Source organism: Oryctolagus cuniculus, chromosome 15 (assembly GCF_051225735.1).
Source record: "Oryctolagus cuniculus isolate XC-2025 breed Fujian yellow rabbit chromosome 15, ASM5122573v1, whole genome shotgun sequence".
Lineage (NCBI taxonomy): Eukaryota > Metazoa > Chordata > Mammalia > Lagomorpha > Leporidae > Oryctolagus > Oryctolagus cuniculus.
The window spans coordinates 81,449,168-81,469,261 of NC_142881.1; the positions used below are offsets into that span (position 1 = coordinate 81,449,168).

The 20,094-nt window shown below is 46.5% G+C and overlaps 1 protein-coding gene and 1 long non-coding RNA gene across 17 annotated transcripts in view; one reads left to right on the top strand and one right to left on the bottom strand.

Moving 5' to 3' along the window:
• LOC127485578 (uncharacterized) overlaps nt 1-11,357 on the bottom strand; it is a 73,123-nt gene extending 61,766 nt beyond the window's left edge. For 5 of the 11 annotated variants that reach the window (XM_089313659.1, XM_089313658.1, XM_089313664.1 and 2 more), the window contains exons 1-2: nt 10,353-10,754; nt 10,042-10,155 (exon numbers count right to left, since the gene is read on the bottom strand). In XM_089313659.1, coding sequence (XP_089169785.1) covers nt 10,042-10,155; nt 10,353-10,693 — 455 coding nt within the window. In that variant the 5' untranslated portion in view covers nt 10,694-10,754. Of the gene's footprint in view, nt 1-10,041; nt 10,156-10,352; nt 10,755-11,141 lie in introns of those variants that run through there. The other 6 variants (XM_089313669.1, XM_089313668.1, XM_089313661.1 and 3 more) reach the window with 2 other exon arrangements.
• The window catches only part of LOC127485537 (uncharacterized), a 67,871-nt gene continuing 58,462 nt past the window's right edge, over nt 10,686-20,094 (top strand). For 2 of the 6 annotated variants that reach the window (XR_016221107.1, XR_016221104.1), the window contains exons 1-2: nt 11,414-11,551; nt 11,749-11,862. This is a non-coding gene — a long non-coding RNA (uncharacterized LOC127485537). Of the gene's footprint in view, nt 10,763-11,413; nt 11,552-11,748; nt 11,863-20,094 lie in introns of those variants that run through there. The other 4 variants (XR_016221102.1, XR_016221105.1, XR_016221108.1 and 1 more) reach the window with 4 other exon arrangements.

Here is a 20,094-nt window from a genome sequence, read left to right on the forward strand (position 1 = left end):
AACAATAGGATGTGAGATGAAACTGGTCTCTTGAAAGAAGGCATGAGTAACCAGGAGTTTTTTAAAATGGCTGAGACATCTGTCCTTGTTCCATCAATCCTGATTTTGAGTATAGATAAGGAAGCGGGGCGCTGGTTTCTTTCTGGCTACTTCCTGCTGATACGGGGTGTAGACGTGGGGCAGGGTATCTATACGCTGGATCAGATTGATTGGAGAAGGAGAGAGCAAGCAGCCTTGTATTGCTCCTGCGTGACGGCTCGAGATACAGCAGTCACAGCCTCCTGTAAGGGCTTCTGAAACATGTACATGTTGTACATGGTAGGAATAGCAGCTAACGATTACGAGGATAAAAAGACAAATCAGAAACATTGCCCATGGTGGGAACGATGCCAAAATGAGGACAATGGGGGATATAGGAAAGAAAGAGTCCTGTCCAGTTAATGCGAAGACAGGTTTATGCCTGACCACTCCATGTGTAGGGTGTCTAACAAGCAGATTAGAAACACAAGGTGTAAGCCACAGGACACAGTCATTGTTACAGGATCTAAGAAAGGAGGGAGTTTTCCTACTGAGATGCAAATGGAAACTGACAGAAGGGGTTCAGTAATAAGCAGGTGTGTTTTAAGGCATGGCCAAGGAATCTGTGAGGTCCAGACCTGCCTGTCTCTTCACATGTAGCCCCGGATGAGACATAGCAAGGGAGATGGGAACCCCCTTGGGGAAGACACCCCGTTGACTTCCATTACCTTGTTGGCCGGGGAGGAGGGCTGGACTGAATAGGAAGTTAGTATTGAAGAGGTGGCATCTGCCTTGATTGGTGCTGACCCGAGGCTGTCCTCCTGATGGTGGTGGTTACTTTGGGAGCTGGGCAGAGGGAAACGCTTTTTAGCCTGGGGCCAACAGGGTCTGCGGTTCTGACCCAGGAGTCCTTCAACCCCGAGGGCAGTTCCGTTTTCCAGTGGCCTGGCTCTTGTCACAGCCGACAGGGCTCTTCATGACAGCTACTTGCCCAATGCCCTGACCCCTCATTTCCTAAACAGGTGCCATTCAAGGGTGGACTGGCCTGGCTGGGTCTCCTTGATGGCAGATCATGGTGTAAAGTGGCCATTAACTGGCCTGCCACCTAACTTTACATTGCTCTTGCTGCCTCACTCGCTCCTCTTTCTCCTGGTCTCTGTTAAAGTAGAACCCAGAAGCAGCCTTTAGGAATGGCAGCCAAGGGGGCGCTCAATCCCGTCGCTAATCTTTGGTGGCCTGAGCTAGCAATCTACGGTCACAGGCATATTACGACAATATTCTTCCTGTGAGGTAAGATGATGCCAATGAGGAGAGCTATGTTCTTCTATGTAAGATCAAAACCTTGAGACCACCCTATCGAAACTGTCTAATATAAGGTCTGAAGATCAAACTGTACACCCTGATGGGGAGTCCTGCAGAATAGAATCAGTTCCCCATCTTGAAGAGACTAGAGAAATGAGGGAACAAGTCAGATTTCCAGACTGCTTACTGTCAATAACTTAAAATCCCGTGAAAACTTAGCAAACATTTCAGCTGTCAAATAACTTATGAAAACATTTACCGAAAGGTCCAATGCCTTCAACCAATGTTAAGAGTACATATAGTTGGAAATACTTCTCAAATGTCTAACACAAGTGTAACCCAATTGAAACAGAGAGCTGTTAATAAATTTTCCCGTGTGGACATACAATACATGCACACATATGACACAGTACAGGAGAGTGACAGAACAGTTTGTTACTAGCAGAGAGATTTTTGTCTGCCACTAGACAAGGGAGGGGAAAAGATGGAAGGCGACTAGGCATGGAGCATTCTTTGGAACACAGTTGCTCAGGACTCACCCCTGCTCCTCAGTTTTTTTGTTTTTTGTTTTGTTTTGTTTTGTTTTGTTTTGATAGCTCTGCGAAACATATTATTAGAGATGGCTGGAAAAGAGGTTCTGTCTTTGTGCAAGAGAGAATTTAGATGTGAGAGCAGCAGTGTGAGATGCAGCTCCATTACATTAAGTTTCAGGATTTTCGGGTTCATAGGAGGAGGGAAGCAATGGGTAGAGAAGACTATTTTAATTAGGACAGAAAGGGGGGGGACCGTAAAGAGAGCAGGGGCTTAGCTTGTGGGACAGAGGGTGGCATGTGGGAGTGTGGGTGGTGGTGCTGAAGTCAGGCTGCATTGCATCTGAGCAGCAGGCAGAGTCCTTTCTTAAGCTCTTGTTGGGGGAGGTGCTGAGCACCACATGGACCCTGAGAAGGTGGGCACACGTGAGAAAGGCTCCTAGTTGAAGTTTACAGTGCATTGTCTTTGGAGCTTGGCATGTCTCAGGTGCAGAGCTTTCCAGAGCCAATACACATTCTGCTAGCCTTTACACTATCTTTCTACATCCAGGGGGAGGGACTGGCAGAGGAGACTGGAGAGGAGAGATCAGAAAGAGAGGAAAGAGCCAGTTTTGGCTGCCAGTGACAGGAGTGGGGAAGAGCCAGACAGGGGGAAGGGTAAGGAGAGGGTCATGGTCCAGAGGCTGCAGCATCCCTGAGAGAACAGTGGAAGGGAAAGTCGAGGGTTCTAGGGGAGATTCCAAGTGTTTCTCTGGTTTTTGGTCTTGGAATTAGAAAAGCTGACCTCAGGGGGGCTTAATGAAGGGGAATCAGGTGGGTTGGCCAGACAGGAATCACCAGATGGACGCTTGGGAGGACCCTGGGGTGGGCAGGGAGGAGGGTCACACTCCCGGGCCAGGATCTCAGAGAGGAGGATATGAGGGAGGGACGGAGAGCTTACAGAGAGTTTGATCTCCCTCAGGAAGAGCAGGATAAAGAGAATTCTGGGGAGAAGAGGCTGGAAGGGTGCTAACTTTCCTTGTTGCCAGTGGAGAGGGAAAAGGAGGCACCAGAGAAAGAGGGGGAATGGAGTGAGCAAAGGGTTGTGTTCCTGAAAGGCCAGCTTCTCAGGTGTGGGAGAAAGGAGGGGTGGGCAGGCTGACGATTTAAGGGGTGGCTCCAGGCCTTCTTCCTCCATGAGAAATTAGAGTGAGCAACGTTGACCCCAATGGAGGAAAAGGGCTTGGAATAGGAGCTTCTGACCATTTGCCTTTTCTCTGTGTGAAGTTATTAAAATCTTGGAGAATTTTGAGACAAAAAAAAAAAAAAAACCACAACACCAAATTCGTGCTGAGGTGGAATAATCGCTTTGGCTTTGTCTCCCCCTTCAGGCCCAGCTTGTGCAAGTCTGCAGAGGCAGGCCAGAGGGGAGCTGAAATTTGGAACCCATGGATTAAGCAAACTACGGTCTGAGGGAAGAGGTTCTTCTAGCAGGGTTTCCCTGGGAAAAAAATCACCTCAACCGAGCACCTAAGTCCTGAGTCCTCTAACAGGAGGCAGCGATAGAAACCAACTAAACACCCAAGCCCTCCGAGGGGGGGATGAACTGGTCACGAGCATCGCCCCAGCATGCCTGAGGAGAGAGTGACCTCTCTTACCCATCTGATGGGCTGAGAAATAGGTCCGATGTGGGCATGCAGCGATGAGATCAGGCAAAGGCTCTGGCTGTGAATTCGCTCCAAATGAGAAGTGCAAGAGGGAGTGAGAAAATGTTCTGGAGAGGCGTCTCTCAGGGCCTTCCAGGTCAGAAGGGAAAAAGGAGATTGTAGGAAAGAGAAGGTTAGGGGTGGGTGGAGACACTAAAAAGGGGAAGGATTTGTCCAGATGAAGGGTGGGGGGGTCACAGCTCTCACCCAGAGAATACGAGATCGGCAGATTGGGACAAGATGCTGGCCCTTCCCTCTATTTCTCACACGGGGCACCAAATATAAGCAAAAGGGTGCAGATCAGAGAAAAGACAGAATACGAACTCACAGCCAGACAAAGCTTATCCAAAGAAAACAAATCCGCAGAGATGGGTGACCAACAGCTAGCACACAAGCACAAGCGCGCGCACACACACACACACACACACACATAACACACACACACACACACACACAATACACAGCAGAGTGCCCAGACCCCAATAGGCTGGACCTTTTTATATCTTAGGTGCACTAGGGGTGGGGGGGGCAGTAAACAGAGGTAACCTTCTCCATACAAGTTTTTTCAAGTTTTGGCCCCCTGGCTTCCAAACATGGGGAATAATGCAGGGGGTGGGGTGGAGAACACCACATTGAGAGACTCAATTGGTCCCTTGAGAGAAGGTAAGGGTCACAGAAACCTAAAGTGGCTGAGGCGCCTGTCCTTGTTCCATCACTACGTACCTATGTCAAATATACACACACTGAATGTCTTGCTAACAGCAGGTAGAACCGTCTCTGCTGTCAAGCGTTAGTTCTACTGCTGGGCATTAGATGGCTGGGCCCCAGGGTGTTAACTCGACTACTTAATGTATATGCAAATCACACTACTTGTGGGTCTAGGGAGATGATGGTGAGGGAAACTAAGGTAGGAATTCAAGCCAGGTATACCACATATGTGGAAGTGATCCAACCTCACCCAGCATATGGGAGTGGAACCAGATCTTGCAAAATAGGCATTCCAATATTCCAAGATTGGGTGTCAGTGTCCCAAATAATGACAAATGACTGCTCCTTGACACTGCACATCCAGTTGAGTAAGAGTATATCTAATAATTTATGGCATTAATGACCAAGCATTTAACTAACTGCTTTAAAAGTATTATATATACAGGATGTCAGTCAAATCTGTAACACTCCCAAGAAAACATATACAAAAACGCAGGAGTGTGCCCAGTGTCGTCCAAGTAGAGGTACTCAAACTTAAACCTAACTAAAAGATTACATCACATATTAGTTAAGGGTAAAGGTAAGTATTACTATTCCCTGAACACTAAAAGTACTCCTGGTCAGTCCTCTCAGACTGACACTGTCAACATCAACCTTCTGCTGAATCCACTATGTAAATACTAAATACAAGTGTATAAAACAAGTTTTATAAAGTGATCTGGAAAGGTTTTATACAACCCTAGTACTTCATGGCATAAAAATTTCCTCCTGGGGAAAAGTAGCAATTGACTCAATGACCGGATTTGATGTAATTTGATTTTTCCTCCATTCCCTGTATTGTCCAAGTCTTCTATAATGAATGTGCACTTACAAAGAATAAAATTAAAACGAGCTGCACCCTATAACTCAAGGTCCCATCAATCCCGACCTTGCTTTGCATAAATAGAGTAGAGCAGAAATGAGGCACATGAAACTTTTTTTTATAGAACCACAAGGGAGTGGCTGATCTAGATAGTATACTCCAGCACTGTACTGGCCCAGCAGGTGGCCACTACCAATCCTGGGTGACATGCTGGACACACTACACGTGACTAGTCCAAGCTGAAATGGGCTGTAAATGCAAAATATACATTGGATTTTAAACACTTTGGTCCAAAAACACTAAAGAAATCTCTTAACAGTTTTCAGCATATCAATTAAATGTTGAAATGATAGTACTTTGGGTATATTAGGCTAAAAAAACACTGAGGTTGATTTCACATCATTGTCAAATGAGGCTACCAGAAATGAACTCACAGTTTACACTAATTCGTATATTCAAACGAAGCCAGCAGCATGGCCGTCACCTGGGATCTTGTTCAAAGGCAGAGTTTTGGGCCCCAGCCCTGGAGTGCTAAGCAGAATATGCATGTTAACAAGACCCTCAGTTGATCAACATACACACTGAATACTGAGATGCACAGTTAAAGAAAACTTGTATTTTCCCTAAGCGTGACAATCTCACTTTTCTTCAATTTACCCAATCATTAAAATGCTACAAGGCTTTTGTGACAATTCTAGACAACAAGAACCTAAGGTGCATAAAAAATGCAAAAGCGTATTTCACTACCTGTTTTGGTGGTTTCTATTCCACAGAAGATAACAAATTGAAAAATAACAATCCAGTTCTACTATGAACGCTTGTTTTTAAAAATGCAAATTTGCGCAAAAACAACTGATGCATCATGGACTTTCAAACCAACCTATTAATGCACCAAGAACATATCATAGTGTCTGTGCAAAACTGCCAGTGTCAATAGAAAAAAAGACTGAAAATCAATTAAAATACCATAGAGTGTCTATGGAGCCACAAGATGTTAGGAAAATCTAAAGGTGTCCACTTAATAATTTCACCAAAATAAGGAACTTAAAGAATACTAAAAAAATACAAGAAACATTTCAATTTAAAATGTAGGACGAATAGAAAAAAACAGCGTATGACAAAAGTAGTGTAAACTTAGTGCACAAGAATACTGTGCTGATACAAACAATGAACTCATTTAGAGGAAGACACTGTTCTGGTCTCCAAAGTCCTTTCCTGTATGCCACTGCACCTGTTGATTCTACAGAGATGCATTACTCAAAACTAAAGCAAGCAGTTGCTCACGTCCCCATGCTTCTGACTGATTATAATTTAATAAAATTCTGACTGATTATAATTTAATAAAAGGAAATGCGCCCACAGGAAACTGAAAAAGAATTGATTCTCTCTGCTCCACACTCCCACTTAGTTATCCGCCACCCAAGAAAATTTATACAGAGAATCCATACTTATTCACAAGACTATACCAAAAACATCGTTTTGTGTGATTCACCTGCAAAAATGTGAATTTCTGAAGAGCTACTAGTGGAAGTGGGGTACTTAGGCCCTCAAAGATTTGATGAATAAACGATAACGAGCCTGTGAGTTCACACATTGAAAGGAAAGCTTTATCTGATTAAATTCAGTGTAGGAAGTGCTGGTTTCCTTTTTTTAAATGAAATAAAAAATACAGCTAGTTTGAAGAATAGCTTGACGGTAAATCAGATTTTTTTAAATTTTTCAAATGCTGTTTGTATATCCTCTGTGTTTCTCCCCCATTTTTCACTGTCAAGAAGTAAGGTATAGACAAAGGGATCTGTAAGTTACATATAGGCCTTAATACTAAAGGTATACAAATACTAACACACTTTGAAAAAATAACCTCATTTCCAAGAAAATACAGAACAGATCCAACATGGCTGAATAGGGTATAGCAACAATAATATGTTGCACGTTGCGGCCATCTGGGGAGTGAACCAGGGAAAGGAAGACCTTTCTCGCTGTCTCTCCCTCTCACTGTCTGTAACTCTACCTCTCAAATAAGTAAAATCTTGAAAGAAAATTCATGTGGAATCACAAAAGGCCACAAACAGTTGGAGTGATCTGGAACAAGAAAACCCAACCTGGATGAATCATAATGCTCGATTTCAAAGTATTCTACAAAGTTACAGTAATTAACACAGCTTAGTAATGGCATAAAATCCAACACGTAGCTCAATGGGACAGACGAGAGAGCCCAGAATTTAATCTGCATACAGATAGCCAGCTGACTTCTGACAAAAGTGCTCAGACCACACAGTGGCGTTAAGGATAATATTTTCAAAATGGCGCTGGCAAAACTGAATGCATATACGTAGAAGAACCAAAGTAGATCCATATCTCTCTTCACATACAAAAATCAACTGAAGATACATCAAGGACCCAATTTAAGACCTGACATTATGGACATTATGAGGCTGCTAGAAGAAAACGTGGGGAAACACTCAAAGACGATGGTGTGGGAACAACTTCTTGGATGGGAACCCCCGAAGCACAGGCAGCAAAAGCAAAACTAAGGAAACAGGACTATATCAAACTCAGAAACAAAGCACATGACAATTAGAGTGGAGAGACGTACAGCAGAACGGAAAAAATAGTTGCAGGGGATTAATATCCCAAATACACATGCAACTTAAAAAAGTCAACAACAACAAAATCAATCCAGTTCGGAAATGGAAAAGGACTTCAAGAGACAATTCTCAGAAAGAAGAAATACAAATACAAATGGCAAACAACCATATGAAAAAATGCTCAACATCTCCAGGCTTCAGGGAAACTCACATCAAAACCACAATGAGGTATCTCCTTACCCCTATTAGAATGGCTGAAATCCAAACAACAGAGGAACAAGTGCTGGCATGGATGTGGGGAAAGGGGAACACTTAGACGCTGCTGGGAGGAATCTCAGGGAATCGAACAGAAAGAAATGTTTGTGTGTATCAGTACTGATGCGAATACAGTTTGTAAAACTTTGTTTTATGCCTTTGTGAAACCGATGGTTAAAAATGTTATCCTACCACAGTTTCAATGATCTACAGCTACTTAAAGATTTACCACAGAGGGATGAAACGCTCATTTCTCCGTTCAATTACTGTTTACACTCGGTGTCTATAGTCTCACTAAACTGGTATAATTTTGTTTTTTACTCGCTAAACTTATCTAGTGAAGTATTAAGCCTTTTTACTGTAATGTAATTTGAAAATTGGCTCAAAATCTAAACCAAAGACAGAAAGAAAAAGAAGAAGGAAACACAGTGGAAAGGAGAAAGGGGGAGGGAGGAAGGCAATATCATGGTGTTCTTACAGCTGTGTCTACAAAACACACTGAGTCTGCTAAACACTAATTAAAAGAAAAAAAGTAAAGACATACAAAGAAAACCGACGCACATCCATTTGTTCCCCACATCACCGCTTACCCATTTGCCAAACAAACTGCAAAAACGCAGTACAGAACTAAGAAAATAAGGTACATTCAATAAGTAAGAATTATTGAAATGTATTAACTATAAACAGGATATGGTAAAAAAAAAGCTACATCACGAAGCTCCACAGAGTACCAAAGTATTTACATAAAATGTGTGTACACATGAAAAAGGTAAAGAGTATATGCAGAGAAATAAATATATGAAGGAAATGAAATTAAAACACATTGTAAGTTCTTAATTTCCTTTTTTAAACTGTTGCTAAACTGTCATGGTTTTTCGAATTCAGAGGGACAAGGATTTGAAATCTTGGTTACCAAGCCAATTAAGGTCACCTGCATCCCAACCCTGAAGAACCCGGGTTCAGTATCCACCTCCAGCTCCTGACTCTAGCTTCCTGTTAAGGTGGATGGGGAAGGCAATTGTGATGGCTCAAGAAATCGGGGAGCTGTTTCTGGCTCCTGCGTCTACCTTCCTGTAATGTGGACCTGGAGGGCAGTGGATAGGACTCAGGCATTTGGGTACCCGTCACCCTTGCTGGGAACACGGAATGAGTTCTCCAGTCCTCAACTCAGCCAGGCTCAGGCCCAGTAGTTGTGGGAATTGGGAAGTCAACCAGCAGATGAGAATCCTCTTTATGGCTGTTTCTTGCCGTGTGTGTGTGTGTGTGCGCGCGTGTGTGCGTGTGTGCATGTACATGCATGGGTATGAATATCTGCCTCTGAAATAAATCTTAAGAATACATAGAAACCACCCACTTTGGAAGAATTTTAACTTTAGTTGGTTAAGAGGCAAAGAGATGGAGCTCTCCCATTTACTCCCCCACTCCTTAAATGCCTGCAGCAGCTAGGACTGGGTCAGGCTAAAGTTAAGAGCCAGGAACTCAGTCTCCCATGGGGCTGACAAGTACCCAGACACTTGCCATCACCTGCTATCTCCCCAGGACACACCTCAGCAGGAAAGCTGGAATTGGAAACGATCCAGAGTTCCAATCCAGACGCTGGAACACAGGCCACAGACACCCCAAGCAGAAACTGAACTCCCACATCAAACGTGCGCCCCCAAGCATCTGACAAATGACGCCCACAGGCTGTGAGCCTAAAGCCAGGGCAAGGGGCACTCTCCAAGCTAGAGAAAACCCCCTCGCAACTGCCTGCCTAGCTTCCTTCCCCTTCATTTAGTAGATTACGACTGCTGTGACGTGTCCGGACCCAACCTGTTAATCCGTACTGCCCACCTGATGCCCATGCCACGGCCAACTCAAGCCGCCACCGCGCCCTCTCTCTCTTCTGCTGCCCAACGCAGAGCCACAGCCGCCTGCTTCACTGCCGCCCCAGCGTCACTGAGGCCCCGCCGCCTTCGCCGCGGCTGCCCATCACGTCAGCACCGCCGCCCCTACCTGCTGCTTCCTTCCCGGCCGCCCGACGCTGCTGACCCCGGACTCTGCACCAGAGCCGCCCCGCGGTATCTTTCCGCTCCGCCCCGCCCGCCACCGACCTGCGCCATCCAGAGCACCACGTCCCACGGGACGCCCACACGACAGCAGCCGCTTCCTGGCTTCCTGGTTCACTGCCGCTGCAGCCGTTGCCAGCGAACACTGAGGCTTCCGGCCTAGGAAGTCCCAGGCTTCAGTTAGGCCGAGGCACAGCCGCACTTCCCCGCCCAGGACGTCCGACCCGGAGCCGCCACCGCCGCCTCTATCCCCGCCACGCCTCACCGCCGCCTCTATCCCCGCCACCCCTCACCGCCGCTGCCGCCGCCTCCTTCGCCGCACTTCCCAGGGCTACACTCACACCGTCCCCACCTACCTCTGCTTCCTCGCAGACCTCCGACTTCTCAGACCGCCGCCGCCACTTCCTTCCTCACCGCTGCCGCCGATGAACTTAGCTGCCACGCCCACGACGTCGAACGCGACCCCGACGCTACGCACGCTGGCGCCGACGCTGACGCCGACGCTACGCACGCTGACGCCGACGCCGACGCTGACGCCGACGCCGTACAGGACGCTTTGACGCTGACGCTCACTGACACTGCATCTGTGACAGCGTCTGCGTTGTAACGTCGTGTATGGCGTCGGTGTCGGCGTCGGCGCCAGCGTGCGTAGCGTCGGGGTCGCGTTCGACGTCGTGGGCGTGGCAGCTAAGTTCATCGGCGGCAGCGGTGAGGAAGGAAGTGGCGGCGGCGGTCTGAGATGTCGGAGGTCTGCGAGGAAGCAGAGGTAGGTGGGGACGGTGTGAGTGTAGCCCTGGGAAGTGCGGCGAAGGAGGCGGCGGTGCGGGGTGGCAGGGATAGAGGCGGCAGTGGCTGCTCCGTGCGGGGCATCTTGGGTTGGGAAGTGCGGCTGTGCCTCGGCCTCACTGAAGCCTGGAACTTCCTAGGCCGGAAGCCTCAGTGTTCGCTGGAAGCGGTGAACCAGGAGGCCAGGAAGCAGTGGCTGTCGTGTGGGCGTCCCGTGGGACATGGTACTCTGGATGGCGCAGGTCGGTGGCGGGCGGCGGCGGCGGCGCGGAAAGACTGCCGCCTCTATCCCTGCCACCCCGCACCGCCGCCTCCTTCGCCGCACTTCCCAGGGCTACACTCACACCGTCCCCACCTACCTCTGCTTCCTCGCAGACCTCCGACATCTCAGACCGCCGCCGCCACTTCCTTCCTCACCGCTGCCGCCGATGAACTTAGCTGCCACGCCCACGACGTCGAACGCGACCCCGACGCTACGCACGCTGGCGCCGACGCCGACACCGACGCCATACACGACGTTACAACGCAGACGCTGTCACAGATGCAGTGTCAGTGAGCGTCAGCGTCAAAGCGTCCTGTACAGCGTCGGCGTCAGCGTCGGCGTCGGCGTCAGCGTGCGTAGCGTCGGCGTCAGCGTCGGCGCCAGCGTGCGTAGCGTCGGGGTCGCGTTCGACGTCGTGGGCGTGGCAGCTAAGTTCATCGGCGGCAGCGGTGAGGAAGGAAGTGGCGGCGGCGGTCTGAGAAGTCGGAGGTCTGCGAGGAAGCAGAGGTAGGTGGGGACGGTGTGAGTGTAGCCCTGGGAAGTGCGGCGAAGGAGGCGGCGGCAGCGGCGGTGAGGGGTGGCGGGGATAGAGGCGGCGGTGAGGCGTGGCGGGGATAGAGGCGGCGGTGGCGGCTCCGGGTCGGACGTCCTGGGCGGGGAAGTGCGGCTGTGCCTCGGCCTAACTGAAGCCTGGGACTTCCTAGGCCGGAAGCCTCAGTGTTCGCTGGCAACGGCTGCAGCGGCAGTGAACCAGGAAGCCAGGAAGCGGCTGCTGTCGTGTGGGCGTCCCGTGGGACGTGGTGCTCTGGATGGCGCAGGTCGGTGGCAGGCGGGGCGGAGCGGAAAGATACCGCGGGGCGGCTCTGGTGCAGAGTCCGGGGTCAGCAGCGTCGGGCGGCCGGGAAGGAAGCAGCAGGTAGGGGCGGCGGTGCTGACGTGATGGGCAGCCGCGGCGAAGGCGGCGGGGCCTCAGTGACGCTGGGGCGGCAGTGAAGCAGGCGGCTGTGGCTCTGCGTTGGGCAGCAGAAGAGAGAGAGGGCGCGGTGGCGGCTTGAGTTGGCCGTGGCGTGGGCATCAGGTGGGCAGTACGGATTAACAGGTTGGGTCCGGACACGTCACAGCAGTCGTAATCTACTAAATGAAGGGGAAGGAAGCTAGGCAGGCAGTTGCGAGGGGGTTTTCTCTAGCTTGGAGAGTGCCCCTTGCCCTGGCTTTAGGCTCACAGCCTGTGGGCGTCATTTGTCAGATGCTTGGGGGCGCACGTTTGATGTGGGAGTTCAGTTTCTGCTTGGGGTGTCTGTGGCCTGTGTTCCAGCGTCTGGATTGGAACTCTGGATCGTTTCCAATTCCAGCTTTCCTGCTGAGGTGTGTCCTGGGGAGATAGCAGGTGATGGCAAGTGTCTGGGTACTTGTCAGCCCCATGGGAGACTGAGTTCCTGGCTCTTAACTTTAGCCTGACCCAGTCCTAGCTGCTGCAGGCATTTAAGGAGTGGGGGAGTAAATGGGAGAGCTCCATCTCTTTGCCTCTTAACCAACTAAAGTTAAAATTCTTCCAAAGTGGGTGGTTTCTATGTATTCTTAAGATTTATTTCAGAGGCAGATATTCATACCCATGCATGTACATGCACACACGCACACACGCGCGCACACACACACACACACGGCAAGAAACAGCCATAAAGAGGATTCTCATCTGCTGGTTGACTTCCCAATTCCCACAACTACTGGGCCTGAGCCTGGCTGAGTTGAGGACTGGAGAACTCATTCCGTGTTCCCAGCAAGGGTGACGGGTACCCAAATGCCTGAGTCCTATCCACTGCCCTCCAGGTCCACATTACAGGAAGGTAGACGCAGGAGCCAGAAACAGCTCCCCGATTTCTTGAGCCATCACAATTGCCTTCCCCATCCACCTTAACAGGAAGCTAGAGTCAGGAGCCGGAGGTGGATACTGAACCCGGGTTCTTCAGGGTTGGGATGCAGGTGACCTTAATTGGCTTGGTAACCAAGATTTCAAATCCTTGTCCCTCTGAATTCGAAAAACCATGACAGTTTAGCAACAGTTTAAAAAAGGAAATTAAGAACTTACAATGTGTTTTAATTTCATTTCCTTCATATATTTATTTCTCTGCATATACTCTTTACCTTTTTCATGTGTACACACATTTTATGTAAATACTTTGGTACTCTGTGGAGCTTCGTGATGTAGCTTTTTTTTTTACCATATCCTGTTTATAGTTAATACATTTCAATAATTCTTACTTATTGAATGTACCTTATTTTCTTAGTTCTGTACTGCGTTTTTGCAGTTTGTTTGGCAAATGGGTAAGCGGTGATGTGGGGAACAAATGGATGTGCGTCGGTTTTCTTTGTATGTCTTTACTTTTTTTCTTTTAATTAGTGTTTAGCAGACTCAGTGTGTTTTGTAGGCACAGCTGTAAGAACACCATGATATTGCCTTCCTCCCTCCCCCTTTCTCCTTTCCACTGTGTTTCCTTCTTCTTTTTCTTTCTGTCTTTGGTTTAGATTTTGAGCCAATTTTCAAATTACATTACAGTAAAAAGGCTTAATACTTCACTAGATAAGTTTAGCGAGTAAAAAACAAAATTATACCAGTTTAGTGAGACTATAGACACCGAGTGTAAACAGTAATTGAACGGAGAAATGAGCGTTTCATCCCTCTGTGGTAAATCTTTAAGTAGCTGTAGATCATTGAAACTGTGGTAGGATAACATTTTTAACCATCGGTTTCACAAAGGCATAAAACAAAGTTTTACAAACTGTATTCGCATCAGTACTGATACACACAAACATTTCTTTCTGTTCGATTCCCTGAGATTCCTCCCAGCAGCGTCTAAGTGTTCCCCTTTCCCCACATCCATGCCAGCACTTGTTCCTCTGTTGTTTGGATTTCAGCCATTCTAATAGGGGTAAGGAGATACCTCATTGTGGTTTTGATGTGAGTTTCCCTGAAGCCTGGAGATGTTGAGCATTTTTTCATATGGTTGTTTGCCATTTGTATTTGTATTTCTTCTTTCTGAGAATTGTCTCTTGAAGTCCTTTTCCATTTCCGAACTGGATTGATTTTGTTGTTGTTGACTTTTTTAAGTTGCATGTGTATTTGGGATATTAATCCCCTGCAACTATTTTTTCCGTTCTGCTGTACGTCTCTCCACTCTAATTGTCATGTGCTTTGTTTCTGAGTTTGATATAGTCCTGTTTCCTTAGTTTTGCTTTTGCTGCCTGTGCTTCGGGGGTTCCCATCCAAGAAGTTGTTCCCACACCATCGTCTTTGAGTGTTTCCCCACGTTTTCTTCTAGCAGCCTCATAATGTCCATAATGTCAGGTCTTAAATTGGGTCCTTGATGTATCTTCAGTTGATTTTTGTATGTGAAGAGAGATATGGATCTACTTTGGTTCTTCTACGTATATGCATTCAGTTTTGCCAGCGCCATTTTGAAAATATTATCCTTAACGCCACTGTGTGGTCTGAGCACTTTTGTCAGAAGTCAGCTGGCTATCTGTATGCAGATTAAATTCTGGGCTCTCTCGTCTGTCCCATTGAGCTACGTGTTGGATTTTATGCCATTACTAAGCTGTGTTAATTACTGTAACTTTGTAGAATACTTTGAAATCGAGCATTATGATTCATCCAGGTTGGGTTTTCTTGTTCCAGATCACTCCAACTGTTTGTGGCCTTTTGTGATTCCACATGAATTTTCTTTCAAGATTTTACTTATTTGAGAGGTAGAGTTACAGACAGTGAGAGGGAGAGACAGCGAGAAAGGTCTTCCTTTCCCTGGTTCACTCCCCAGATGGCCGCAACGTGCAACATATTATTGTTGCTATACCCTATTCAGCCATGTTGGATCTGTTCTGTATTTTCTTGGAAATGAGGTTATTTTTTCAAAGTGTGTTAGTATTTGTATACCTTTAGTATTAAGGCCTATATGTAACTTACAGATCCCTTTGTCTATACCTTACTTCTTGACAGTGAAAAATGGGGGAGAAACACAGAGGATATACAAACAGCATTTGAAAAATTTAAAAAAATCTGATTTACCGTCAAGCTATTCTTCAAACTAGCTGTATTTTTTATTTCATTTAAAAAAAGGAAACCAGCACTTCCTACACTGAATTTAATCAGATAAAGCTTTCCTTTCAATGTGTGAACTCACAGGCTCGTTATCGTTTATTCATCAAATCTTTGAGGGCCTAAGTACCCCACTTCCACTAGTAGCTCTTCAGAAATTCACATTTTTGCAGGTGAATCACACAAAACGATGTTTTTGGTATAGTCTTGTGAATAAGTATGGATTCTCTGTATAAATTTTCTTGGGTGGCGGATAACTAAGTGGGAGTGTGGAGCAGAGAGAATCAATTCTTTTTCAGTTTCCTGTGGGCGCATTTCCTTTTATTAAATTATAATCAGTCAGAATTTTATTAAATTATAATCAGTCAGAAGCATGGGGACGTGAGCAACTGCTTGCTTTAGTTTTGAGTAATGCATCTCTGTAGAATCAACAGGTGCAGTGGCATACAGGAAAGGACTTTGGAGACCAGAACAGTGTCTTCCTCTAAATGAGTTCATTGTTTGTATCAGCACAGTATTCTTGTGCACTAAGTTTACACTACTTTTGTCATACGCTGTTTTTTTCTATTCGTCCTACATTTTAAATTGAAATGTTTCTTGTATTTTTTTAGTATTCTTTAAGTTCCTTATTTTGGTGAAATTATTAAGTGGACACCTTTAGATTTTCCTAACATCTTGTGGCTCCATAGACACTCTATGGTATTTTAATTGATTTTCAGTCTTTTTTTCTATTGACACTGGCAGTTTTGCACAGACACTATGATATGTTCTTGGTGCATTAATAGGTTGGTTTGAAAGTCCATGATGCATCAGTTGTTTTTGCGCAAATTTGCATTTTTAAAAACAAGCGTTCATAGTAGAACTGGATTGTTATTTTTCAATTTGTTATCTTCTGTGGAATAGAAACCACCAAAACAGGTAGTGAAATACGCTTTTGCATTTTTTATGCACCTTAGGTTCTTGTTGTCTAGAATTGTCACAAAAGCCTTGTAGCATTTTAATGATTGGGTAAATTGAAGAAAAGTGAGATTGTCACGCTTAGGGAAAATACAAGTTTTCTTTAACTGTGCATCTCAGTATTCAGTGTGTATGTTGATCAACTGAGGGTCTTGTTAACATGCATATTCTGCTTAGCACTCCAGGGCTGGGGCCCAAAACTCTGCCTTTGAACAAGATCCCAGGTGACGGCCATGTTGCTGGCTTCGTTTGAATATACGAATTAGTGTAAACTGTGAGTTCATTTCTGGTAGCCTCATTTGACAATGATGTGAAATCAACCTCAGTGTTTTTTTAGCCTAATATACCCAAAGTACTATCATTTCAACATTTAATTGATATGCTGAAAACTGTTAAGAGATTTCTTTAGTGTTTTTGGACCAAAGTGTTTAAAATCCAATGTATATTTTGCATTTACAGCCCATTTCAGCTTGGACTAGTCACGTGTAGTGTGTCCAGCATGTCACCCAGGATTGGTAGTGGCCACCTGCTGGGCCAGTACAGTGCTGGAGTATACTATCTAGATCAGCCACTCCCTTGTGGTTCTATAAAAAAAAGTTTCATGTGCCTCATTTCTGCTCTACTCTATTTATGCAAAGCAAGGTCGGGATTGATGGGACCTTGAGTTATAGGGTGCAGCTCGTTTTAATTTTATTCTTTGTAAGTGCACATTCATTATAGAAGACTTGGACAATACAGGGAATGGAGGAAAAATCAAATTACATCAAATCCGGTCATTGAGTCAATTGCTACTTTTCCCCAGGAGGAAATTTTTATGCCATGAAGTACTAGGGTTGTATAAAACCTTTCCAGATCACTTTATAAAACTTGTTTTATACACTTGTATTTAGTATTTACATAGTGGATTCAGCAGAAGGTTGATGTTGACAGTGTCAGTCTGAGAGGACTGACCAGGAGTACTTTTAGTGTTCAGGGAATAGTAATACTTACCTTTACCCTTAACTAATATGTGATGTAATCTTTTAGTTAGGTTTAAGTTTGAGTACCTCTACTTGGACGACACTGGGCACACTCCTGCGTTTTTGTATATGTTTTCTTGGGAGTGTTACAGATTTGACTGACATCCTGTATATATAATACTTTTAAAGCAGTTAGTTAAATGCTTGGTCATTAATGCCATAAATTATTAGATATACTCTTACTCAACTGGATGTGCAGTGTCAAGGAGCAGTCATTTGTCATTATTTGGGACACTGACACCCAATCTTGGAATATTGGAATGCCTATTTTGCAAGATCTGGTTCCACTCCCATATGCTGGGTGAGGTTGGATCACTTCCACATATGTGGTATACCTGGCTTGAATTCCTACCTTAGTTTCCCTCACCATCATCTCCCTAGACCCACAAGTAGTGTGATTTGCATATACATTAAGTAGTCGAGTTAACACCCTGGGGCCCAGCCATCTAATGCCCAGCAGTAGAACTAACGCTTGACAGCAGAGACGGTTCTACCTGCTGTTAGCAAGACATTCAGTGTGTGTATATTTGACATAGGTACGTAGTGATGGAACAAGGACAGGCGCCTCAGCCACTTTAGGTTTCTGTGACCCTTACCTTCTCTCAAGGGACCAATTGAGTCTCTCAATGTGGTGTTCTCCACCCCACCCCCTGCATTATTCCCCATGTTTGGAAGCCAGGGGGCCAAAACTTGAAAAAACTTGTATGGAGAAGGTTACCTCTGTTTACTGCCCCCCCCACCCCTAGTGCACCTAAGATATAAAAAGGTCCAGCCTATTGGGGTCTGGGCACTCTGCTGTGTATTGTGTGTGTGTGTGTGTGTGTGTGTTATGTGTGTGTGTGTGTGTGTGTGCGCGCGCTTGTGCTTGTGTGCTAGCTGTTGGTCACCCATCTCTGCGGATTTGTTTTCTTTGGATAAGCTTTGTCTGGCTGTGAGTTCGTATTCTGTCTTTTCTCTGATCTGCACCCTTTTGCTTATATTTGGTGCCCCGTGTGAGAAATAGAGGGAAGGGCCAGCATCTTGTCCCAATCTGCCGATCTCGTATTCTCTGGGTGAGAGCTGTGACCCCCCCACCCTTCATCTGGACAAATCCTTCCCCTTTTTAGTGTCTCCACCCACCCCTAACCTTCTCTTTCCTACAATCTCCTTTTTCCCTTCTGACCTGGAAGGCCCTGAGAGACGCCTCTCCAGAACATTTTCTCACTCCCTCTTGCACTTCTCATTTGGAGCGAATTCACAGCCAGAGCCTTTGCCTGATCTCATCGCTGCATGCCCACATCGGACCTATTTCTCAGCCCATCAGATGGGTAAGAGAGGTCACTCTCTCCTCAGGCATGCTGGGGCGATGCTCGTGACCAGTTCATCCCCCCCTCGGAGGGCTTGGGTGTTTAGTTGGTTTCTATCGCTGCCTCCTGTTAGAGGACTCAGGACTTAGGTGCTCGGTTGAGGTGATTTTTTTCCCAGGGAAACCCTGCTAGAAGAACCTCTTCCCTCAGACCGTAGTTTGCTTAATCCATGGGTTCCAAATTTCAGCTCCCCTCTGGCCTGCCTCTGCAGACTTGCACAAGCTGGGCCTGAAGGGGGAGACAAAGCCAAAGCGATTATTCCACCTCAGCACGAATTTGGTGTTGTGTTTTTTTTTTTTTTTTTGTCTCAAAATTCTCCAAGATTTTAATAACTTCACACAGAGAAAAGGCAAATGGTCAGAAGCTCCTATTCCAAGCCCTTTTCCTCCATTGGGGTCAACGTTGCTCACTCTAATTTCTCATGGAGGAAGAAGGCCTGGAGCCACCCCTTAAATCGTCAGCCTGCCCACCCCTCCTTTCTCCCACACCTGAGAAGCTGGCCTTTCAGGAACACAACCCTTTGCTCACTCCATTCCCCCTCTTTCTCTGGTGCCTCCTTTTCCCTCTCCACTGGCAACAAGGAAAGTTAGCACCCTTCCAGCCTCTTCTCCCCGGAATTCTCTTTATCCTGCTCTTCCTGAGGGAGATCAAACTCTCTGTAAGCTCTCCGCCCCTCCCTCATATCCTCCTCTCTGAGATCCTGGCCCGGGAGTGTGACCCTCCTCCCTGCCCACCCCAGGGTCCTCCCAAGCGTCCATCTGGTGATTCCTGTCTGGCCAACCCACCTGATTCCCCTTCATTAAGCCCCCCTGAGGTCAGCTTTTCTAATTCCAAGACCAAAAACCAGAGAAACACTTGGAATCTCCCCTAGAACCCTCGACTTTCCCTTCCACTGTTCTCTCAGGGATGCTGCAGCCTCTGGACCATGACCCTCTCCTTACCCTTCCCCCTGTCTGGCTCTTCCCCACTCCTGTCACTGGCAGCCAAAACTGGCTCTTTCCTCTCTTTCTGATCTCTCCTCTCCAGTCTCCTCTGCCAGTCCCTCCCCCTGGATGTAGAAAGATAGTGTAAAGGCTAGCAGAATGTGTATTGGCTCTGGAAAGCTCTGCACCTGAGACATGCCAAGCTCCAAAGACAATGCACTGTAAACTTCAACTAGGAGCCTTTCTCACGTGTGCCCACCTTCTCAGGGTCCATGTGGTGCTCAGCACCTCCCCCAACAAGAGCTTAAGAAAGGACTCTGCCTGCTGCTCAGATGCAATGAAGCCTGACCTCAGCACCACCACCCACACTCCCACATGCCACCCTCTGTCCCACAAGCTAAGCCCCTGCTCTCTTTACGGTCCCCCCCTTTCTGTCCTAATTAAAATAGTCTTCTCTACCCATTGCTTCCCTCCTCCTATGAACCCGAAAATCCTGAAACTTAATGTAATGGAGCTGCATCTCACACTGCTGCTCTCACATCTAAATTCTCTCTTGCACAAAGACAGAACCTCTTTTCCAGCCATCTCTAATAATATGTTTCGCAGAGCTATCAAAACAAAACAAAACAAAATAAAACAAAAAACAAAAAAAACAAAAAAACTGAGGAGCAGGGGTGAGTCCTGAGCAACTGTGTTCCAAAGAATGCTCCATGCC